The sequence below is a fragment of the Rhipicephalus sanguineus genome, chromosome 4, assembly GCF_013339695.2.
Source record: "Rhipicephalus sanguineus isolate Rsan-2018 chromosome 4, BIME_Rsan_1.4, whole genome shotgun sequence".
Taxonomy (NCBI): Eukaryota; Metazoa; Arthropoda; class Arachnida; order Ixodida; family Ixodidae; genus Rhipicephalus; species Rhipicephalus sanguineus.
This window is the reverse complement of record NC_051179.1, coordinates 120,593,669-120,619,041: the sequence shown is the minus strand read 5'-3', so window position 1 is coordinate 120,619,041 and position 25,373 is coordinate 120,593,669. Positions and strand designations below refer to the sequence as shown.

Here is a 25,373-nt window from a genome sequence, read left to right as displayed (position 1 = left end):
AGCCAGCATGACATGTGTGTTAGTAAGCCACCCGTAGCCCTCTCTGACAAGGAATTGTTTTCTAGGAAGCACTGGCGCACGCACGCACTGACCGGTTTGTTTTTCATGTTTTGTTTTGTTTGGTTTTGATTGCGCAGCGTCGGCCTTAACTTTTTTTCGCTTAGCGCATCCCCTTCATTCTTTATACGCTGAACCTCTAATTGCCAGGCAACTACTTCGGGATCCGATGAGATAAGCTTATCGGCTCTTCTGCGCCGTCGAGCAGCATTTGCGCTCTTTTTCTCTATGGCGTTACCCACCTGCAAACGCCAGTCAGAGGCGCTATCAAGCGGCCCCAGCGCAGTGTCAGACGGCGACTGAACAGCGAAGGCGATTAGGTGCGCGCGCACCGGCGCTACTGTGTCTATGGCTACGATGTCAATCCTCTAGAATGCGGCGCAGACCAGCAGCGGCGAGCCGCTCGCGGCGATGGCGGAGTCTGCGCGCGCGCTGGCGCCAGCGTGTCTGCCGCGCCTACGACGCCACTCCTCCCGAACGCGCAAACCAGCAGTGGCGAGCCGCGCGAGGCGGTGTCAGAGAGCGCGTGAGATGCCAGTTCCGGTGACCCAGCTGTGCGACATCATTGATCCTCGCGCATGCGCAGCACGGCTCATGACCCTGCACGCGAAATCGGCTCCGGCTGGGCAAGTGTAGCTAACGCTACAAAACTCGTTTGGGCTCAAAGCCCAAAAACTGAAGCATAGAACTACTCGCTTACTGCTTCGCATGAAACCTATCCCACAAAGCGTGGGATCTGGCAATCTTCTTTATGCGGCCTTTATTGTCTTTTCTATTGTACTAATGCTTTCTGCATCACTATCTTTAGTAATACATTTATGTATGGCAGGTTGGCACCGCCGTTTCAACGCTGTAGAGCCGTGTTGCGCTTGTGTACCCAGCGCCTCCCAGGAAAACGCCGCTACAGCGCCCCAGCATCCAGCGCGACACTGTGCCCAGAATCAGGCATGGCACTGGACGCTGGTACCCAGTGACGTTGGATTTTGCATAGGGCTCTGCCGAGCCTTTGTAAACGCAACGAGCTACCGTTACAGTTCCAGCGATCCTTAACGGAACGGTGGTCCTCCCTTCCTCTCAAGAGGAACTAGTGCTCTGAACGTCGTTCCTTGAAAAGCTGTTTCGTACACCACTGAACAACAAAAGAACCTCCAGCCACGTTTTGTCTTTAGTTTTTTTTTAATTATAAAAAAAACTGATCCTAGACCCGTTCGGTCTCGTCTTGAGGGGGTGATTGCCTGGCCGGGCCGGCTCCGAAGCTAGCGCTTTTTAGTGTCTCCGTCTCCCTCTCCACCGTCGTTCTCCCCGCCGCTCTTGTTAATGGGTTGTCTGTCATGTCAATTGTATATTACATTTGTATATTTAAAAAAAGTAAAGCCAAACGTGGCTGAACAGCCATTTTATTTTAAAAATTTCACCCAGCCAGACAGATTGCTGTCGAATATGTTTACCTTCAAAGCACTGAACAAACATTATAATAGCAATATAACTATTGCTAACAGTGAACGATTTCTCCTTATTGTTTTAGACTTTCAACATGCTGAAAACCAGCACCTCTACAAATGTCTCATGGCTCGCAACTTGTCTGGCGATTTCAAGTACCTGGATTGGAGTGCTCTGCACGGAGGATATCAGGACGTCGTGCAGCGACCGTTACATTCTTCCGAGGTAACGCGATGGATTTGCCTGAACAAATATACTAAAACCCCATTGTAAGATGCCAACTGCAGAGCTATGCAAAGCGCGGCTCATCATTTGTTGAAATGCAACACATTTTATGACCTTCCTATCAATCTCACAACCACCAGGAGGTGAACTGGAATAACTATAGAAAAGCATAATTGGAGAAATATAACTGGTAAGTTGTATAGATATAGCGGTCAGCCGGGGAATCAGTGTCAAGAAAAGGCACCGTGTGTTCCTTGACTATAGTAGCCAATAATCGCGATGAATAATTTAAACGAATTCATCACAATGGTTATCATTTACCTTCCCAATACACACGACTGCATAATGTTAACTAAAGGAATAAGCCTCCTGTGCTAATATATCCTTAGTTATAGGCGTTTCGCACTTCAGTAAGTCCTAGACTCGATCCGTACAACTCTCATTTTCAGGAAATATAGTAAACTAGCAGGAATATATCACTTTTAAATAGGGTACTACAGGGATCTGTAAGCCTTGGGAATTAATTGCTTATTAAAATTGCGAAGTCACTTAGTATTACTGGTTTTCTTGTGTCCATGTCAACCTTCCAATCGCCTTTCAACTACGAATCTAGTTCTCTCCGCTTCGCTAACAGGAACCTTGTGGAAGAGATTCATGGATATGCCCCAGTCATAAAGTCCATCATCAATGCTGTTGTTCACGGTTCTGAGCGGAACAAGACGTACGAAGACCTGGCGCTCTTTGTCGACACCTTTGGTGCAAGATACACGGGTACTGCTACATTAGAGAGAAGCATCGACTACATGGTCAAGTTGCTGAAGCATCGCCGTCTCGATAACGTGCACACGGAGCCAGTCAGAGTACCTCGTTGGTTTAGGGGATATGAAGCAGCATGGATGGTGGCACCAAGGCTGCAGAAGCTACCCATTCTAGGCCTTGGATACAGCGCGCCCACGCCTCGTCACGGCATTACTGCACCAATACTTGTGGTAGACTCATTTCAAGAACTGCACGAAAATAGACATAAGGTAGGTACTTGGTAGCTGGCAGTGATACGATACGTAGTTTAAAATGTACTCGCACGCAGCCGTGCGAGCTATGGCAAGAGCGCGAAAGCGGCAATCGTCACCTGCACTTTTCAACGTACTGTACAATAAACCAACTAGTGCAGCACGGGCCATGCTACTTGAACAGTCTTGTCCCATGAAGCTGGATTCAGGTTAGCGTGACAAGAATCTCTCGATACAAGCGAGGACGCATTTGCTTTACCAATCGAAAACACTGCTCTTTTCATGGTCAGTTTAGGTATCTCAAAGAGACGGGGTTGTTGACCTATATGCAGGAATTTCAACTGTAGTAGCACATATCACGTTACAGGGCATCCTTATTTACTGAAAAATGCGCAGTACACAGATAAGTCGGACGGCGCTCCTCCTTGACATGTATAATTCGCGCAATGAAATTGTGCGCATTTGTGACTTTTGTCGGAAGAAGATCACATGGTTTTCGCACTCTTGCAGATTTCAACAAACTTTGCAGACTTCAACACTATAGTGCTCACGAAAATGTGTGGTAAAATGGGCTTATGCTGTGTGTTCACGAAATGAACAGCTTGCGTTAGGACTGGCGCCATAGTAAAAGAGCATTATGGGCGCATAAAATTAAGACGACTTCTGTTTTAAAAGCGGGAATGAAAAAAATAGCGAGAAAACGCGAGCAACGCTACTACTTCTCAGCTTTCTGTAATTACACACGCCTATTAATGTCCGAATGGTTCACTTTGCTCATTGCACATAATAAAGACAGTGCATCAAGTTTACCCGATTGTTGCCTTGAAATCTGACGTTGGTAACTTGCGCCGAGACAGTCATACCCAAAATGTGTCCACCGCGCGTGATTACGCTGCTCGCGTAAGATTAACGCATTCGTTTCCCTTCACAGGCGACTGGCAAGATTGTTGTCTTCAACCAGAAGTACATTTCTTACGATAAGACCTCGAAGTACAGAAAGCGGGGTGCCGAGGAAGCTGCAAAGGCGGGCGCAATCGCCGTGTTAGTGCGCTCAGTGACGCCATTTTCCATAGCGTCTCCGCACACAGGGTTCACAACGTTCACCGAGCGAAGGTTTCGCATACCGTCTGCATCCATAACTGTTGAAGATGCCGAATTGTTGAAAAGAATGCAGAGCAGAGGTAAGTTAACGGGCATTGGTGCGAAATTTTCCGGACAAATGTATTTGTTGGCTTAATCGTTTACAGAGAAGGAAGGTTGACTTTTAAACACGAAAATCTTGTTTTCGGAGAGGTTTCAATTCGAACAGTGAAGCTATTGTAAGTCGCCGTGGTTTCTTCCGTGTTTCAAGCTGTTATGTCCCGCCTTGGTAGCTTAGAGGTTAAGGTGTCCTGCTGGTAAGCTCGAGAACGAATTTTCGATTTCCGGCCATGACAATTTGAACATTACCCGTTTTTCGTCTAATAACAACTTTTTACGGTGCGAACTAACTACGGTTCTCTAACACTAGTTTTTGTTCTAATCAAGCTTTGGAATTCTTTGCCGTAAAATATTAAGTGTGCTTTATCCGTTTCGTCATTCGAACATCAGCTTCGAAAATTCATATTTAATCAGTAGCACCGTTTATTGAATGTTCTTCAAACACAAGTTCATTTCTGGCGTTATAATTGTGTTTGCTTCTTAATATGTTACAGTTCCCTGCCCCTATCCTTTTAGGTTTTACATTATATTCCTGTTCGCATCGCCATTTTGTACTATGAATACTTCGTACCATGTATATTCTACCGTTTGCATTTCTGCTTTTAAGTAGTGTTATTTTTTTCTACCATTATAATAAGGTCACCCTACAGTGCTTACACTATGGGACCTTTTTCTGTACTAAAATGTTTATATTCTGTATATGTACTAAATATTGAATAAACTTCAAACTTCAGACGAAGGCCGCGTTTAGACACGTACGAAATGCGTAAAAATTCACGTTCGGAATTCTGCTTCGTTTTGCGTGCAAGCGTCATGGTGTCATCCTGGAATTCCCCATTAAGGTATCGTCGTTTCGGCGGGCAAATCCTAAAGACGTTAACTCTTTATGCGGCGATGCCGTGCCTGGACCACGTCGTAGCACACTAAAACGCGACGTGCACTCGACCAGATATAACAGTCAGCGCCGTCCACCAGACCTACTTCGATTACGATTACCTATAGGTAGAGTGATGCAACTTCGTGACACCGAAAATGAATTATGTCGTTGGCGCACACGTGCCGCTGTAGGGAACGTCCGATACAGCACACACAAGCGGAACCATTGACTCGCAACCTCATATGGTGATATTTCACATATTGCAACGTTAATTGCTCTGGCCAACTTCCAAATGAGAGAAGGACTGACCGAGCTCTATTGCAGCCTGCGTTGTTTGCTGGAATCCGCGCTGGAGTATTTCGATAACCACGCTGGCGATTTGCAGCTGCTTTGGGACGAGGCTGAACGTGTCGCAAGGTCTTGCAGAAGGTATTATTAGCACGAGGTTGCAGAAGCGCTGAGATTTGACATAGCAGTGCAGCAAAGAAAAGTCTGCAAGTGAAATAAACAGTGTTGACTTTGCAGCAAGCATACTCTGCCGTTTTCCACGGTCCTCGTGGTCATGGTGATTCAATTTTTATCAATTTAGCGCAACTGAAGTACCCTTATTTTTGACGCAGACTACACGGCGAAACTTTTTATAAAGTGTTTATTCGCATCTGATGTGATTTGTCTTCATTGTTTATGCCGATGTGTTTACATACGATGCTCAGACTTAGTGACCGAAAGACAGATCGTAATTAAAGTAGCGATCGAGCGCATGTAGATCGCAGTTGAGGTATTGTAACATCACAAATTGTTTATTTTCTTTGTTTTTTCGTCCTCCGCGGAAGCGGGTGAGCGCACATGTTGCGACTATCAGGCGACAAATTCCAACGAACAACTTTCCAAATCTTGTCAGGTACAACGAGGTCCATCCCACGTAATATTCGCAAAATTGGTTCTGGTGCATCGCTCGCCCCACTACTATTCCACGTTTGAGGGGGTGCTGCAGCGAGCCCGCTGAATTAAAAACACCGGGCGCATCGTTTAAGCAGTGGGAAGTATAGCTAACTGGCCGCAACCTTCGAATCCAGCATGGCTTCATTCAACAGTCAGTGCCAGTGCAATAGACATCAGGCTCTGTCCAGGCGGCGCTGCGAAAAAGCCGCCACTAGCGCCCTCAGTGCGGCCCTGGCGTGAACTCAGCAGTGCAAAGAAAGCCACCCGCAAGCGAATGTGCATAGGCCACAATAGACACCCTCTTTCGTTTGTGTTGTGGCACCGTGTCCTAGGAACCAAGGACTTCTAAATCTTCCTCCCATCCATGCTTCAGAAAATTAGAAAGTTCATCAAAGTATTTCGGTGCGCTGCAACTCGCAAGTACAAGCGAGCATCGCACGACATTGAGTTCGAGGCAAGCCCTTCGACGTCCTTTCTTAAGTTCCTAATTATGTTAAATTTGGGTATATATACGGACTTACACTCGCGATAAATACCTCATTGTTCTCGTTTCGCTCAGGGATAACTCCTGTCGTCAAGCTGATCATGCGCAACAGGGACCTACCTGCAGTTATGTCACGAAACACGGTGGCCGAAATAACAGGACGGGAAAAACCTCGCGAGGTAAGCGCTGGCACATTTTTATGCGGAGATTTTGCACGTTATCTGTAGGTGTCCGGTAATCGTAAACATCCGTAATCGTGTTTTGTTTGTTACCTCTTTTCGAGATAGCAGATTTCCTGCAACTTTCTTCTTGGTACGTTGCTAATATGATATTACCTTAGCGGCTAAGGTTTTTGTATTCCACTCCTGTTCCCTAGCACGGAGCTTCGATTCCAGCCAATGGCGCCTGCACACATGCACTTTTGTGCTGACGAAACACCGACAGAAACACCCGCGTACATAGATTTATGCATGCCTGCTAAGAAGCTACATTGCGTGCCTTCTACCATATCGAGGTTCCTGGACAAACAGTACTGAATTGAATAGAATTGAATTGAGGACAGTTTCTAGCGCTAAGGGGGTTTACACATCGCGACGTAATATATTAAAAGTGTATAAAGATGAATGGCGAGTGAACGTTCAGTTTTAGTCCACGATGCCAGAATGCTTCAGCATTGTAGAGATTTGGTCTGCTTCTTTCGTCATTAGGCAGAAGGGCTAAGCATCATGACGTGGAAGGATAGGTTGCCTGCCCCTCTATGTCCCGTTCTTACGCGTTGTGTCTACTGAAGGCTGAAACTATTTCCAGAATCGAAGTATAACACCACATCACTTTCCGTGCGAAATGACGCTATCATATATGAAATGGCCTTTCAAGTAATGCCATAAAACGTAAAGTGACCAAAAATTGAAAGCTTATTTCTGACAGAAATTTCCTCTGTATGAACCGGCTTTAGTATAATAATATTTGCCTATCGTCGCCATCACCATCAATACTGCCATCATAAACATCATATTTTATGCCCTTTTCTGTGGTAGCACCTTCCAATTTACCGATTAGCGTTTACGCTTGCGATCCGTACCGACGATCCGTACGTAGCGCACGTACTCTGAACACGGCTTAAGAGCCGGTGAACAAGTCATGTGGCCAATATAGCGTGAGACAGAGTAATTCCTTGTTGTAAAAGAAGAAAATATTCTCGTCTTGCATGTCCGTATCTTATTCCTGACATGTGGCGCCAGCTAAAGAGCACTAAGTTGCGCTAGATGGTTGACGTTCATTCCGTGATTTAACTGCGCTAGGACAAGGACAAGTGAAGAAGAGAAGACAGCACGTGCGCAGGCTCACAACTATAACATAACATTTTATTGAGTCAAAGATGATATATATACTTCAGCAGAACAGACTGTTGGGCTAATTAGTTATCCATGAACTCTAAAAGAATAAGCGCTAAAATTGACGAGCACACAAAGAGGAGAACAGACAAAGGACTGGTGCGAGGTAGTTCATGGTGAAGTTAAGCGCCCGTCCCTTGTCTGTTCTCCTCTTTGTGTGCTCGTCAATTTTAGCGCTAATTTTATCAGAGTTCATGTTATGTATACAGTGAGCATGAAAGGCACTATAAGCTCATGCCGTCATTGGGCAAAGATGGTCACATGAACGCTTGAATGACTATATCACAATCTAGCTTCTAGATAGTGCACCTCGCAGTCAGCAAGCATCACCGACGGATCACTGACGCATCCACGTGTTTTGTTTATCCCATACGCCTCGAAGAGCTCCCGTGTATTGTGGTGCAGTCCTTATGTCGATAAAAAGCCTTAGTTCTTTCCAGAAGCGGGAGGCACGCCTTCTTTGTCCTTTTCACAGTCAAAACACTTCTTTGCCACGTGCGAACAACCATGAGACAAATAGTTCTTGGAATGCTCTTTTGACCGAATATATTGCAACGGTTCGTTTGGCTGTTATACACATGGCCACAGGTGAAAGGGAACTCATACTACTGCACAAGCGCAGGAGACATACGTAGACCTGTGATTGACATGGCAAACAAAAAGAGTGTTGCTAGGTGACTTGTCAATTTTGCTCGTTAGTAGCGCACGTAAACGGCTCCTTCATTAGACACTTTTAGTTGGGCGTACGCAGAAGTTGCGTACGCTGCGCACAATACGTTGCGTACGCTGCAAGCGAAGCGTGCTACAACAGTTTTAGTTTAACGTACCCTGATGCGTTTCACTCATATAGATTAGTCGTACGCGAGATGTGAGTGTTTTCGCATGCTTATCAGCGCCACCGACGTCAGAAGAATGCTAGGTCCCAGGAGTAACGTGGCCTCTGTGATCTGCACGCAGGACCTCCCGATGGCCTGGGTAATGGCCACTGGCATACATGTGAGGCGGCGGCGTTCGCTGTGTGCATTTTTGGCGTCGTCCCTGGCTGCATTGGTTGCGCGCGTTGACCTTTGCCGTAAACGTTGAACATTACTATGTGCACACAGCTTTGAAGCTGGGTACACTATGGAAGAATGGCGTTTGATGGACTACGGCCGCACTGGATCGAACACAGCGTTCTATCTAGCGCGGCTGTGTATGAGGCTTAGCGTATACCTTACAGCAACTGGTCGTATTGCAGGCATTCTTGACTTTCCGATCTACTAGCAGTACTTTCAAGGAATCAAAGCTCGCACAACGCTCAATGTGCGTTATGTTGCGGCATGAATAAAAGTAAGAGCCAAGCTCACGTTCTTTTTTTTTTTACGGCGTCATTCGCCTAGATGCCTGATAGAAATAGATAGCGCGTTCGCGCACACAACCTGTCGAAGACGGTTGCTTGAGGATTTCTGGGAGACGCCAGGCTATGTCTTCCCACTGGTCAGGACGCCGGAACGTGCCGCTTGATTGTACCTTGTCTGGCATGGAAACATGGCCTTTCAATGTGGAGTACACACGACTTGCATCGGGTTCACTATTGCTGTCTGCGTCGAACGCCACTGCAGCCGCCATGGGCTCTCGTTTCTGGTTTGTTCGAGATCTCGCGAGAACGCAACGTAGTAAGCGTTGCGTTACGTACGCAGCGTCTTGCTACGGGCGTACGCGCGCATCCCTGGAATAGATACGTTACGTACTGCGCATGCGCACTTCTCTCCCGTGGCCGTGCTGCGTACGTAGGCTCGTTACGTACGCCCAACTAAAAGTGTCTATTAGACACTTTTAGTTGGGCGTACGCAGAAGTTGCGTACGCTGCGCACAATACGTTGCGTACGCTGCAAGCGAAGCGTGCTACAACAGTTTTAGTTTAACGTACCCTGATGCGTTTCACTCATATAGATTAGTCGTACGCGAGATGTGAGTGTTTTCGCATGCTTATCAGCGCCACCGACGTCAGAAGAATGCTAGGTCCCAGGAGTAACGTGGCCTCTGTGATCTGCACGCAGGACCTCCCGATGGCCTGGGTAATGGCCACTGGCATACATGTGAGGCGGCGGCGTTCGCTGTGTGCATTTTTGGCGTCGTCCCTGGCTGCATTGGTTGCGCGCGTTGACCTTTGCCGTAAACGTTGAACATTACTATGTGCACACAGCTTTGAAGCTGGGTACACTATGGAAGAATGGCGTTTGATGGACTACGGCCGCACTGGATCGAACACAGCGTTCTATCTAGCGCGGCTGTGTATGAGGCTTAGCGTATACCTTACAGCAACTGGTCGTATTGCAGGCATTCTTGACTTTCCGATCTACTAGCAGTACTTTCAAGGAATCAAAGCTCGCACAACGCTCAATGTGCGTTATGTTGCGGCATGAATAAAAGTAAGAGCCAAGCTCACGTTCTTTTTTTTTTTACGGCGTCATTCGCCTAGATGCCTGATAGAAATAGATAGCGCGTTCGCGCACACAACCTGTCGAAGACGGTTGCTTGAGGATTTCTGGGAGACGCCAGGCTATGTCTTCCCACTGGTCAGGACGCCGGAACGTGCCGCTTGATTGTACCTTGTCTGGCATGGAAACATGGCCTTTCAATGTGGAGTACACACGACTTGCATCGGGTTCACTATTGCTGTCTGCGTCGAACGCCACTGCAGCCGCCATGGGCTCTCGTTTCTGGTTTGTTCGAGATCTCGCGAGAACGCAACGTAGTAAGCGTTGCGTTACGTACGCAGCGTCTTGCTACGGGCGTACGCGCGCATCCCTGGAATAGATACGTTACGTACTGCGCATGCGCACTTCTCTCCCGTGGCCGTGCTGCGTACGTAGGCTCGTTACGTACGCCCAACTAAAAGTGTCTATTAGACACTTTTAGTTGGGCGTACGCAGAAGTTGCGTACGCTGCGCACAATACGTTGCGTACGCTGCAAGCGAAGCGTGCTACAACAGTTTTAGTTTAACGTACCCTGATGCGTTTCACTCATATAGATTAGTCGTACGCGAGATGTGAGTGTTTTCGCATGCTTATCAGCGCCACCGACGTCAGAAGAATGCTAGGTCCCAGGAGTAACGTGGCCTCTGTGATCTGCACGCAGGACCTCCCGATGGCCTGGGTAATGGCCACTGGCATACATGTGAGGCGGCGGCGTTCGCTGTGTGCATTTTTGGCGTCGTCCCTGGCTGCATTGGTTGCGCGCGTTGACCTTTGCCGTAAACGTTGAACATTACTATGTGCACACAGCTTTGAAGCTGGGTACACTATGGAAGAATGGCGTTTGATGGACTACGGCCGCACTGGATCGAACACAGCGTTCTATCTAGCGCGGCTGTGTATGAGGCTTAGCGTATACCTTACAGCAACTGGTCGTATTGCAGGCATTCTTGACTTTCCGATCTACTAGCAGTACTTTCAAGGAATCAAAGCTCGCACAACGCTCAATGTGCGTTATGTTGCGGCATGAATAAAAGTAAGAGCCAAGCTCACGTTCTTTTTTTTTTTACGGCGTCATTCGCCTAGATGCCTGATAGAAATAGATAGCGCGTTCGCGCACACAACCTGTCGAAGACGGTTGCTTGAGGATTTCTGGAGACGCCAGGCTATGTCTTCCCATGGTCAGGACGCCGGAACGTGCCGCTTGATTGTACCTTGTCTGGCATGGAAACATGGCCTTTCAATGTGGAGTACACACGACTTGCATCGGGTTCACTATTGCTGTCTGCGTCGAACGCCACTGCAGCCGCCATGGGCTCTCGTTTCTGGTTTGTTCGAGATCTCGCGAGAACGCAACGTAGTAAGCGTTGCGTTACGTACGCAGCGTCTTGCTACGGGCGTACGCGCGCATCCCTGGAATAGATACGTTACGTACTGCGCATGCGCACTTCTCTCCCGTGGCCGTGCTGCGTACGTAGGCTCGTTACGTACGCCCAACTAAAAGTGTCTATTGTTTGAGGGATGCGTAAAGGGGAACGGGGCGCGTGCCGGACAGCGCAAGGCGTCGATGGTGTGCACCCCCGCCACGTCGACGCAAGCCATTGGCCGGAGAAAGGCGCGTGCCACGCGACCCGAGCCGTCGAGAAAGACCACAGGAGAAGAGAAAGTCATTGTTCGGTGGAGCCGTCGAGGAGCAAGGTGGTGCAGGCCAGCGTCGCGTCCGCGACGGGAACAGCAGGGCTGAGTTCTGGAGGCAGCGTTGTGCATGCCCCGGGAGGGTGGCCGTCGTCCTGCCGAGCTGTGGTAGTGCCGCAGGTGCCACGAGAACTGCGTCATGAGGCTGCCGCAAGCCCGAGACGCCTCGCGCGGTAGACCCCGAGGTCGACGGCCACCCTCCCGGGGCATGCACAACGCTGCCTCCAGAACTCAGCCCTGCTGTTCCCGTCGCGTACGCGACGCTGGCCTGCACCACCTTGCTCCTCGACGACTCCACCGAACAATGACTTTCTCTTCTCCTGTGGTCTTTCTCGACGGCTCGGGTCGCGTGGCACGCGCCTTTCTCCGGCCAATGGCTTGCGTCGACGTGAAGGGGGTGCACACCATCGGGTACTTTTCCATTCCTCGCACACCATCGACGCCTTGCGCTGTCCGGCACGCGCCCCGTGCCCCTTTACTCATGACATTGGGCCCCCTTTTAAGAGTTTTTTCGTAAAAAACTGCTCTTGTCCTCCTCTTTAGGGTTCCGGCCCTCTGCTCTTCCGTTGGTCTTGTAACAAATCACTTGTTCCCTCTTGTCTTGGGTTCACATTTAGTTTCACTGACACTGCACCAAGCACTGCACTCGACCATTCACAATGTCCCCGAGTTCATCGTTCGTAGAACTCTAGACCGCAGTCTCTACTCGCCAGAATCACTACGCACAATACTCTTCAAGAACTTCAAAAAATATGCACAATATTCTTCCATAATCTGCACAAATATAGTGTCTAACAAGGTCAACACAAATAATGTTATCCATCAGTATTCTCAAAATCTATATCAAATCCTAGCATCCTTTTACCACGATAGCAACCACCAGTTTCCTTCCCCACACTTAAACCTATGGTTTTTCACATTTCTTGTCTTCTTCAATTTTTTCCGGCGTCTATTCGCTGCCCATCTTCTCGCACGCTCACTACAGCTGACGCCTCCGTTTCCGCTCACCAGACGCCTCTTCCGAACAACTTTTCTATGCTGCGTCCTACATTTATGCCCGACTCTGGTTTCTTGCACGACCCTCTCTGCATTACAACGATTCTAATCAGCTTTACGCGTTTTCGCAGCGTTTTGTCCCTTTTGTCTTACGCGTCTACCGTTCACAAAATCAGCAGCCCTTTCGCGTCCTGATAGACACAAGCCCATTTTCAATACCTTTGGAGCTGCCTGCGTTCCCTTAACTTTTTATGCGTTTACCGCTGTGCTTCTGAGACATCCCCTTCATCCTATTCCTCTATATTGTCGCATCTCGCGAACGCTGACTACTTCTTCCTTGAACAGGCATCGTCATCAGCGAAGAGCTATCCTTTGGCTCTTTGTTGTCTGGAGGTGTCGCATTCTCTTCATCCGTGCCCTTTTCAACATCCCTGGCATGCAGTTCACTAACCGTTGCTTTATCTCTGTCTGCAACATCTGAGCCCTTTGTCTTCTGCTTATTACTTAAAAGACTGATCTCGTTTGCACCACTAGCAGGCTCACTGACCCTTTGCTCAGCAGAAACAGAACTCTGAAAATTAGACACATTGATATCTCCCGATGAAATCTCTATGGACCTTCTCTCATTCTGTCCAATACCCTCTTTGGCTTGTTTGGCTTGTGCCAATCGCAGTTGAAGCTCGAGTTCCTGCTTCTCTCTAGCATAAGCTTCTAACGCTACCACGCGTTCTGCCTCGAACTCTTGTCGACGGCGTTCCCTCTCTTCTTCAATAAACTTTAGAGCTTGCTCCTTATTGAGCTTTCTCTCCCGAATGACTCTTGATACCTTCTCCCAATCCATCCTTGCAACCCCCGACGATACGTGACTGGGCCCAAACGCTGGAAAAATCCTGGCACATGCTCGCCACTTATTACATCACGTATCTCGGGAGCGCTTGCAATGTGTGGAATGGAGTTGGGAGAGAGAGCGAGAAGAGAGACTTGGGAGAGACCGTGGTGGCACTGCAAACAAAACTTTATCTAACACACCACGGCACACAAAAAATGAACACGCACTCAAAATTTACAACAAAAATTCAACGAGTGCAAACATGCTTAGTTAGTGCGCAATCACTAACACTACAAAACATTCGAGCTATGTCTAGCTCTTCTCAACTCGACAGTCTGGCCACTATGGCCTCTCAGTCAGTCGCGCTACTAATGGAACGTTCTTACTCCGTTCGTGGAGTCCGCTGACTTGATCCAGTTCCAAAGTAGACGGGCTGTCTCGTCGTCGCAGCTCCTGCCGACGTCTCAGGGCCGTCGTCGGGGATCAGACGCCTCGCTGATCATCTTCGTTGCCGACGCCTCGTTCTCCGTTGAGAACACCGGTCCCTCCCAGCTAGGCCTAACTGTCGGCCTCTCCTCAGTGCCACGGGATCCAACTGTCGACGTGGCTCCCCGGTAATTGTCGGTGGGTCGCCGTCGTCCTGCCGAGCTGTGGTAGTGCCGCAGGTACCACGAGAACTGCGTGATGAGGCTGCCGCAAGCCCGGGACGCCTCGCTCGGTAGACCCCGAGGTCGACGGCCGCCCTCCCGGGGCATGCACAACGCTGCCTCCAGAACTCAGCCCTGCTGTTCCCGTCGCGGACGCGACGCTTGCCTGCACCACCTTGCTCCTCGACGACTCCACCGAACAATGCAGTGATTCCACTCCTGCGCCAACTGCGCCAAAGTGCGCCAAATTGTATTTACTGCGCCAGCCTGATAATATCGACGAAATTTGCGCCAAACTGCGCCAAAGTCTCGGGTTTGGGGGCGTCTATCACCGGCAATCGCACCGCAGGCGCGTCAGAACATGTGCAGCTCGATCTTGGGGCTGCCAATAAAGTCGCAATCATGGACCAAGAATTATTCCGCTGAATAAATAGCGCTCGCGCGTGCGCTCCGAGTAAGCCACGATGCCATGCACGGAGCCGACGCAGCTTCTGTTCTGCAAGTCGGCCTGTTCTGCAAGTCGGCTCGACAGCAAAACGCGCTCTCCCCAGAGGCTCGTGACGTCTAGGCCTATCGGTAGCGAGAAACTGCGACGGCGATTCATCGGCGGACGTCGTCTGTTCCAGAAACGCTGCTGATAGCTCGTTTCAAGCGTCGCACGGCACGTAAGGAAAGCAATGTTCAGTAATAACTACATGTGTGCTGCTAAAATGTCTGTCACTTCTGTTTCCGGACATCGCGGAATGAAATCTGGGATCGCTCGCAGTAGATATATGGGACAATATCGAATTTTCCTTGCTTCGCGTTTATGGAGGAGCACGCGAAAGGTGGAAACGCGTTGACACTTTTCCTCGGATATACTTTATCCATGGATCTTCATCCAGAACAGCTTTTTCGTAATTCCTTCCGCCGGCACGTCCGAGTTTGTAATCACTCTGCGGTAAATACCCCCTAAAATTTAGGCCCTGCCCTTTCGAGCTCACGTGCTAGCGTTCCAATTCGAATTTTTTGCTTGCTTTTTTTAAAAATGTCATCTAATTAGTAAAATCATATCTCCTGGTCGGAGCAGCCGCAAATGCGCAGCTGTCAGTAGCGGGCCCGTCGCTGACGGCCCACAATGAAGCGGCTACGCCATGTTACACGCCCGCCCCTCGCTTTCGGGGGTCAGTAGCTAACGGTTAAAAAAACTCAGTTTCACTTAAGAGCGAAGCAATGAATGCGATACCAAAAAATTGTATTGTGAAACGAAGTAAGACTAGCAGCTAACTCTTTTGGATCCGATCTCGTGTAACTCAACAAAACGCTGGTTTAGGGGAATATGGCCCCTCCAGGAACCGAAGCGTTTTCTTGCTCTGAGTTCTCTAAACGCGAAGCGTTGAGAGCACAGCAAGTTTACGAGCCGTCTCCTGATGCCTCGAGATAGCGCGCGCGCAAGCGACTGCGCCCTTCGAAAGATGCGGTCCCTCCCCCCCCCCCCCTTCCGCTCCCCTGGCGTCCCTTCATGCTCCTTACGAAAGACGGGCGGGGCGTTTCCTCTCTGTTTGATGAGCAATCGACGGCAGGCCCGCACGCGGGAAGATGTTATCTCATGCGCTGTCCGTGCGACGGAGACAGACGGCCGGCTAGTTTAATCTCCGCTTCAGCCGCGTTTGTCGCCAGCGCTCGCGAGCTTTTATCCGCGGCTAGAATGCGCGTGGTGATGTTATTAATTTGGACTTTATACGGGAAATTACGGCAACGGCGACGGCAAAAATCCGCCGAGAGTGTCCATATAATTGCTATCGCAAGGGTTTGGTACGGGGCAGATTTTGCGCCCCCCCCCCCCTCTTAGGTGATTAGGGGGGAGGGCCTGCCCCCCCCTGTGCGCACGCCTATGCTCCTGAGATGATTTTTTCTATGAGGTTTGCAATGAATCGAAATATTTCTAGCCTTCATAAGAGCCCCATAATAATACTCAGGTGCTTGAATGTTAATGCACTATGCTTCTGTATTGCACTCCAGGATGTAAAATTCGCTGCTCCAAAGTGCTCCCAGATGCAAAATTATCTGCTCCAAAGTGCTCCAAGATGAAAATTTTGCTGCTCCAAAGTGCTCCAAAGCGGAAATTTTGCTGCTCCAAAAATTGCTCCAAATCAAAAGTCCTCGGTAGCATCACTGACAATGACTTTCTCTTCTCCTGTGGTCTTTCTCGACGGCTCGGATCGCGTGGCACGCGCCTTTCTCCGGCCAATGGCTTGCGTCGACGTGGCGGGGGTGCACACCATCGGGTGCTTTTCCATTCCCCGCACACCATCGACGCCTTGCGCTGTCCGGCACGCGCCCCTTGCCCCTTTACTCATGACAGTGCACCACATCGTGCTGCAACGTTCTTCAGATTGTGTGATACCTTATGCGCGTAAGGAATCACAGTGTATCAGTTTTGCTTCTGGTTGTTAACTTGCTCCAAAGCAGTACTGCCACTCTTAATCCTCTTAATTATTTTTTCACCAGCCGCGGCTCTCCCGTAGCTCGAATACCGTGCAGTAGTCAATGTAGTGAAATGGTGTTCTGTACTATCTGTTACCACGTGGCCACTAGATTTTCGAAGAGCAGCACCAATGCTGGACAGAACGATGCTATTTTTCACTATCTTGGAGTGCACCATAGGAAAACATAAGAACATTTTTAATGGCCGGGTTCGAAAAAGCCAGCAGGCATGGCTGTCATTAAAACGCAGAAACCGCGGCTCATTTCCGCGAGGCACTTGATGGCGAAGTTAAGACGCAGCCCCGAATTCTGTGATAATCTTTCTAACCTTCAATAACGCGGTCCTCCAGGACATCATTAACGAAAAATTGGGGGACCCTTAAGCTTCGCCTTTAGGCGAAGCTTAAGGCGATAGCGAAATCCAGCCCCTAGTGCGCACTTCAACCACTAAGTGCATACTTATTAATGTGTGTTGTTCCACACACACGCACACAGACACACACGCGCACGTGTGCTATGTGTCTATAGTAATGGTACAGGTTTTCTATCTAAAGCACTTCCCTGTGCTAGAGCCTAGACATATTTCTCACAATGCCTCACAGATGGCAGCATATAATTGAATGTTTGCTGTTTGCTTGATCAACGCCTCCTCTAAAAAAGAGGCGTTGCCTTGATATGTTTTCCGCTAGATGGACATAGTTGTCCATTTTTGGAGCTTTTTGAAAGTCCGTGTGTGTTTTTAGCGGCGATGGCTGCACTATCCCGACTTTTTTCGAAGCATGGCGTCGCGTAAAAAACGTAGTTTGATGGCCTCGCCAATGCGCCTGCAAATCGCCGAATGGGCTCGTTTTCGTCGTGACAACTGTCGAACAAAATGCGTTAAAGAGACTCCCTGCGCTACATGACATTTATGTAGGGCTTTTTGTCGTAGCAGTTGCAAGTAACATCGTGGCTTTATGGTAGGAAAATTACTTGCCACCCAAACGGCCCGGGTTCGATCCGCAATGGGACCGAAGATTTCTATTCTTTATTTTAATTGCATCTTTCTGGATTTTTCGGTCACGGACAATTTTTTGCTCACAAGCGACGCCGACGCCGACGGCGGCATTTCTGCGAAACGAGCTCTCTAACGCTATCGCGTTAAAAACCAGGTAATCGTCGACACGGCGAAAGGCGCGAACAGCAATCATTCCCAGGTTGGCATTGATGGCCCGATCCACTATAGACTAGAAGATGTCTCTAAGCACGGGCGCAGTCCTGGAGCCAATAAAACTCCCGTCTTTTGAAAGAATTCCTTTCCTCGCTAGGATGCCATTGTGGACGACAAATACATAGATACCACTTCTAAAAAAAAAAAAAAACTTATACAGAGATGCCACAATGCAATATAAACTTCTGCTCGTCATTAATCAGTGTAATACACTCTTTTACAGCTATCATTTGTTCTGGTTGAGGAATAGCATTGAGCCAATCCTTGACATCAATGCTAAATGATGTGCATCCTCCGGGGGTACTGTCCTGCAAGAACTGCACCACTGCTTCAGAATTGGCTATTAGGAACGGATCATCAAGCTTCAGATTCGAGAGGCGTTTCGGAATAAACCCCGCAACTATATATTGCCACGTTCCCCTTTCTGAAACGATTAAGCGCAAAGGCAAGCCAGGTTTACGCGTTTTTATGAAGAAACAATGCTGAACTGCCGGTCCTATACCATTTTTTTTGCTCTAGTACGGAAACTGCTGTGGTTCAGGTCCTGTAGGAGCGCTAAAGCTCTGGTTTTTACCTTGCTGAACTTTTCAGGAGCCGGAATGAAGTTCTTTTTCAGTGCGGTACGATCCTTGTCCACATATGCGGCCTCCGGAATCACCACGAACGAGCCTTCCTTATCGGACTGCAGAAGGCACAGGGTGGACGACAATAAGTGTTCAACTACACGCTTTAGGTCCCTAAAGCTCGTTGGCCTACCTGGAGCACTGATGGCGTGAACGCATTCTTGCGTACATCGCAGACGGACGTCCTCCGGCACTCGGCGGGAAATGCGCCTAGCTTGAGCGAGCTTCTCACCAGGAGAGAGCATTGGCTCCTGGCAACATTTTGGCTGTAGTTCTGTAACCTGTTCACCTGCGCCGGCAGTGTAGCAGTCGCCACATATACAGCCTTCTGCTGTGCGAATGTTGTTTTTCTATTTTTCCTGGCAGTTTAGAGAAAGTAGATTCCCATAAAAATTCATTCGTCCTTGACGCTGTGAACTTCCAGCCTCCACAATACACGGGGGCTCTTCGAGGCATATGAGATAAATAAAACACGTGTGGATGTTTCAGCGATCCGTCGGTGGTGCTTGCTACTCTGAGGTGCAATATCAAGACGCTAGATTATGATGAAGTGATTGAAGCGTACATGCGACCATCTTTGGCCAATGAGCTCACGCGGTCTCTTCATGCTCGCTGTATATATGAACGCGTTAGCGTGAAAGAGCTCGTATCGCAGAAATTCCGCCGTCGGCGTCGGTGTCGGCGTCGGCGCCGTTGGTTGTGAGCGAAAAATCACCATCTTGTCCGTGACCGAAAAATCGAAAAAGTTGCAAATAAAAAAAATAATAAAAATGTTGGGTCCGAGTGAGAATCGAACTCAGGCCGTCTGTGTGGCAAGCAGGTGTTCTACCGCACAGACTCGCCTCGGCTTGGAGCTGCCCTGAAAATAACTTTCATGCTTTCCAAAAATACGCGTCCTGTATATAGGTGTCACAGTACGAGATGTAATATCGCAGTAATATTGCGTGGTACAAGCGTATATTGCCATCGGGCGCCACACCATGATGATGATGATGATGATGTCCTCGTCCTGATGGCGCTCACCCACAAAGGGGGATGGGCCAAGAACCGGGCGGCAGGATGCTTAAGGTAAACACCAATGATACTAAACAAATCTTTAGATTTAGGTTTAAAAAAATGTAATTGTTGAAGGAGCAAGCGATCAGGCTATCGTTTCGGTAGTTTCTGAGATAACCAATAGCAGATTTCGAATCAAGATTATGGACAGTTATAATTAGAATAACAAGCTAATCTTTTTGTTTCATTTATGTAATCGAACACAGCAGAGCAGACGTCCCTGTGGCTACGCCCTAAGAAAGTGCCGCCAAATGATAAAATTTCTGGAACATTCATTGCTAAACCTAACTTCTTAAATGTCGCTACAAGGTATCTTTTTCTCTGATTAGAGTAGCAGCGACAGAATAAAATGAAATGCTCTATTGTTTCAATTTCATTGCAAAACATGCATAACGAGGACGCCTTGTGTCCAGCTTTATTTAGGTAATAATTTACTTGCGGAATCCTACATCGTAATCTGGTGTATGAAACTTCTAACTGGCGAGATAAACACCACTGTTTATTCCAGCCATCTTTAAATTTATTCCAGAAGTCTTCAAATTTATCCAATGAGAATTTGCCTATTTCGCTTTGCAAACAAGCAATTCTGAATCTCAATGCTGTCGCGTAAGCCGTATCTCGTGTTTCGTTGTTGATCTACGACAGATACGCACGGGCCGGTTCCGAGCAAGGAAAATACGCTTTGGTTTATTCAGTGCTCGTATTTAAAGCTAATAAGGGAAAGAGGGTTGAACAGTACAGAGGAGAGCAGAAGAGTACAGAGTGTGCGCGGCGATAAGTGCCGGCGTCGAGTGCATTGTGACAGGCTTTGATTACCATATCGATACATCTTCCATCCTTTAAATTAGATTGAACAACAAAAGCAAAACGTTTGCATAACCGTAGTTAGATGAGCGGCGACCAGTCACGGGCGCTGAACGAAGTTCTCGCCGTGCACTAGCCGCTCCGGTCGCCTTTTGTTTCGCGTAGATCTTCTAAGAGCCTGGGCTGGCGGGCTCGTATGGCCTTGTGGCAGCTCACGTCGGACTGGTTCCTCGTTGTCAGCTCCTCCACCCACGTTGCCCATTGGAAGTTGCCGCTGGTCTGATTCCTCGTTGTCAGATGTTTCATCGGACGTATCCTCCTCGGAACTACTAAACGGCTCTCTTGCCAGCAGATGTTGACGGTTACGTCGTATCACACCGCCCTTTTCTGTCTTTACGATGTAGGACCTGGGCCGCATGCGGTTGATTACTCTGGCTTTGGTTGACCATGTGTCTCCCCGGACGCGGACAACTTGCCCTTTCTGCAAAGTTGGAAGACGTGTCCCCGTTGGCATAGTCTGCTGATGCTTCTGATGATGCGAGCTGCTTCAAGGTCGACGACTGCGCACCCCGATACCCGACTTTCAGGAAGCAACACGCCAGGTGGTGCAAAAGCATCAGCAGACTATGCCAAGGGGGACACGTCTTCGGCTTCGTTGTTTCGATGTTTCGTTGTTGATCTACGACAGATACGCACGGGCCAGTTCCGAGCAAGGAAAAGACGCTTTGGTTTATTCAGTGCTCGTATTTAAAGCTAATAAGGGAAACAGGGTTGAACAGTACAGAGGAGAGCAGAAGAGTACAGAGTGTGCGCGGCGATAAGTGCCGGCGTCGAGTGCATTGTGACAGGCTTTGATTACCATATCGATACATCTGGTAAAATTGGGATGAGGGGTCCACTCAGGGAGATTGCGGCTAATGAGTCCGCCATTTCGTTCAAAGATAATCCGTGGTGTCCTGGTACCCATAGCAACTGAACATTTTGTATGTGTACCGGTATTAGGTCACTAAACAACCGAATGAGTGTTAAAGTTGTTGTCGCAGAAAGTGCTGTACATACTGAGAGATAATCTGTAATTATCACTGCTCTTGATTCACTTGAGGGCAGTTTGCGTAATGCTAGTCAATATCATAAGGACTTGGTGGTTTAAAGACAGCCACCCATTACAAAAGGCACACACATTGCTGCCCGTATTCCGTTAAGACCACGTAGTGGGTGCATCGCAACTTCGAAAAATTTCTCGCGCATAATTGCTCCTGGTTTAAAGCATGCTACCCATTACATAAGGCGCACACTTAGTGCACGCATTCTGTTAAACACTCATAGTGTTCGAAGAGCGCACTAGGGGCAGGATATCGCTATCGCATTGAACTCTTAAAGGCGAGTCTTAAGCGTCCCCCAATTTTTCATGTTTCACTCCACAAAAGTTTAGTTGTGAGTCTCTGCACGTGCTATCTTTTCTTGTGTTGGTCTTGTCTTAGCGCAGTTAAACTATTACAGAATGGCGCCAGCTAACGCGCTGACGAAGTACTGTTTTGAGTAGGAAGCTTTCTTGCTGTTGTGGTTCTATAGCGGATTAAACAGAAAAAGAGTGCTGATAGTTTCATCTATCTTCTTTTTTTGTACACACAAGCTCTCTGCACTAGTGTGTCGGAACGGAACAAAAAAAAACGGAAAAAAAATAACGATATTTTTGACAGGAGGGAAAACGTAACCGAAACGATGTATTTTGCTTCGGAGTGAATCCAATATTTTTTAATCGTTTTTCGGTTCACGAGAAAACTTGGCAATCCGGAACGACTGAGGTCATGGAAAGTGAGCAATTATGCATATTTAAAGGTACAGTATTAGCGCGTACCTGAGGTAGTAATTTTAAAGCAAAGAAATGTTGAAAAGCGAAAACAGTGGCAACCAGAGTTGTTTATATTAACGCAAGTTGCCTTTTGCGCGCCTGTCACGCAGGCTAGCGTGGAGAGGGCATTGTCGGTGCTGAAGTTTGATACAGCGAAAGCTGTTACGAGATCACAACAGCCAATTCTGGCGCCATAGTTATCCACCACCGCCGGTGTCCGTGACTGCTATCGCGTGATGTCGGGAAAGAAATGAAATGAGAAATAAATTTCTAGGATCGGATGGGATTATAACCCGCGCCCTCAACCTGGCAGTCGAGTATTCCACCACAGTGCCACGCTGTGCTTGCAAATGCTTCGCAAAAATACACTTACAGGCGTCATGTCGCGCAAGAAATCGTGTTACCATATTTAATATAGCGTGGCAAAAGAGTAGAATAACTACCTGGCATCACACAATGCGAATTGCGCAACGAGTCGGTCGTTGAATGCTTCCAACTCGTTTCAAAGGGTCAGCCATAATTCTTGACCGTCATCAGTCACAGCACCACGTGCACATAACGCGTTACAGATGTGATTCATAGGACACGTTTAGTACTGAAAAAGACGTGGATGAAAAGAAGGAATGCAATTCCTTCTCGTCCGCGTCTTTTTTGCTTGTAGACATGTCCTATTATTCACGTTAACAACTTGCTAACTTTCCGCCTTACAGATGTGTCGCGGTTACCACGATTCTCCGAAGAATGACGAAAAACGGCATAGTGGGCGCTTCCGTACTTTAAAAAATTACGACGATTTGTACCGTGGTGGCTTCCTTGCATGTGTACTTGCATTATTTGCCCCAAGAGAATTTACCACAGGCTCTAGAAAGGCCGCTCTTCCAGCTTTCGCTGTGACTGTGCTGCGTGTTGCGCGCAGGCCTGGCTATTTTTTATCAGAACAGCGGTCTCGCACATCAAAGGGTGCACTAAACGATGCGCTGTGTTTCAGGTCGTGCTCACTCCCTTGACACAAAGCAGTGAGCACGCTAAAAAAATCGTTATGGAGTTTTGAGAAATAAATACTATTACTTTGAAAGGGTATAGTGATTAGTGCTAGTTGGTAGGAATTCGTGGTGCAGTTACTTCCGCTCCTCTGAAGAACGTGGGGAGAGCGTGTTTTAACGCTGTCCCAATTTCTTAAGAGGAGGGCAAGTAACTACATCACAAATCAAATGTTTTTTTAGGATTACCTGAACTTCAAATTTTGCATAAAAAACACTTACGAACCGTTACGGAACATCTTTTTTCGTTCAGGAACATAAAATAAAACAAAAACTAAAAACATTTAGTTCCGGCACCCTGCTCTGCACCTAAATTTTCGTGCATTCTGATAACCACTCTGAAACGCAGGTGATTCTCATCAGTGGTCACATCGACTCTTGGGACGTCGGTCAAGGCGCCATGGATGACGGCGGAGGCGCGTTCATTTCTTGGCGAGCGCTCGACGTGTTTCGTCGGCTTGGGCTGCGGCCGCGTCGCACTGTCCGCTCTGTCTTATGGACAGCCGAAGAAGTAGGCACCATGGGTGCGGAACAGTATTTCGCGGACCACGCTGACGAAAAGAAAGAACGCATAAACATCGCCATGGAATCCGATATGGGTACATTCAAGCCTAAGGGGCTCGCATTCAGCGGACACAGTGAGCGAGCGAGGTGTGTTATTGCGGAAGTACTAAGCCTCTTCAGCGGTATCGACGCTACGGAGCTCACGGTTGGAGCAGATGCACCGGACCTCAGGCAATGGATCGAGGCAGGTTTTCCAGTCGCGTCGCTCACCACGCACAACGAGAAGTACTTCTACTTCCATCACACGGACGGGGACACGATGACTGTTCATGACCCCAAGGTTCTGGACCTCTGCACTGCGATGTGGGCCGGCGTCGCGTACGTCCTTGCTGACCTGCACGATAGCCTGCCTCGTAGATAAATACACAGAGATAGAACGGTGCTTGTTCTGTTATGTGCCAATTTTACGTATCTATTTCAGTCGAAAGTACATGCACGCACGTTGCTTCTGCTGCTTGTCGGCGTTTCCCTGGAGACAACTAATGGTGTGTCGCAGAGTGCTGAAAACATATTCGCGGAACTCTAAACTCGAGGCGCGCACAGCTTTAATTTTGAAAGAACTCACCATATTCAAAACTCCGTGCTGCGAAAGATGTGTTGGCGACTCATGATACTGCGTTAAAGTTAACGACGAATTGAAAAAAAGAATTATATTGCAGATCTAAACTCAGAACGCGTTAAAGTAACATTGAAGATGAATATGCAGAAGACAAATAATACTAGATGTTGAGCGAAAGAGACATTATTCGTGAGAGACATGAACCCTAAAATCTGTGGAGTATATATACCTAGAATAACAGAGAGCTGAGCTAGTTCGCAAGTATTCATTCTAAAAAGATAGGGCGTGCAAACACGGACACAAGAGAGATGTCAGGACACTACAAACGCCGACTAACAACTGAAGAGACGCACAACGGCGGAAAAGAAAGAAGGCACAAAAACATATCTGCGCATGCCCATGCAATAGGCGAACCTATCAATCCGGCACGCGTGGTGGTCTACATGGAAGGTAACTGTTAAGGCATTTGATTTCATCTTTATGCAAGTTAATCGACGGTTGGCTCTCGCATGCGCTACCACTATTCTCGATATGCCATGCTTCAATCATCAGGCACGTTTCACCATTTCTATGCCTGTACAACACTGCGCATTCATCGAATTTTGTCGTGCACTTATACTCTCGACAATGTAAAGGTAGATTAGATGGTGAGCCTCCGGTTAGCGATCTCTTATGTTCCGTTAATCTCTGGTCAACACAGCGACCCGTCTGTCCTACGTTGAAGCAGCCGCAGCTGAATGGGACCTTATAAACCACACTTGTACGGCAATCAGTGAATTTGTTGGTGTGTTTTACGAAACAAATATCGGTCCGCTTCTTGTCTTTTACTCGCTCATTCTTCCTCTGCACAGTGGCACAAATCTTACCTTGGCAGCCGTGATACGGCGTTAATGTTGTTTAATGGAACATAAGAGATCGCTAATCGGAGGCACACCTTCTAATCTAT

At 48.1% G+C, this 25,373-nt stretch overlaps 1 protein-coding gene across 1 annotated transcript; it reads left to right on the top strand.

The window, feature by feature from the left end:
* The first annotated feature begins 2,297 nt into the window (after positions 1 to 2,297).
* LOC119391557 (carboxypeptidase Q) lies at positions 2,298 to 24,260 on the top strand. Its single transcript, XM_037659236.2, has 4 exons — positions 2,298 to 2,750; positions 3,664 to 3,913; positions 6,311 to 6,414; positions 23,654 to 24,260. The coding sequence occupies exons 1-4, from the start codon at positions 2,298 to 2,300 to the stop codon at positions 24,227 to 24,229; spliced, it is 1,383 nt and encodes a 460-aa protein (XP_037515164.1). The 3' UTR covers positions 24,230 to 24,260.
* The last annotated feature ends 1,113 nt before the right edge of the window (positions 24,261 to 25,373 follow it).

Coding starts and splice junctions, on each gene's coding strand:
- LOC119391557 (XM_037659236.2), top strand. CDS start 2,298: ATGTCAACCTTCCAATCGCCTTTCAACTACGAATCTAGTTCTCTCCGC. Junction 3,914..6,310: donor GAAAAGAATGCAGAGCAGAG/GTAAGTTAACGG, acceptor CGTTTCGCTCAG/GGATAACTCCTGTCGTCAAG. Junction 6,415..23,653: donor GACGGGAAAAACCTCGCGAG/GTAAGCGCTGGC, acceptor TCTGAAACGCAG/GTGATTCTCATCAGTGGTCA.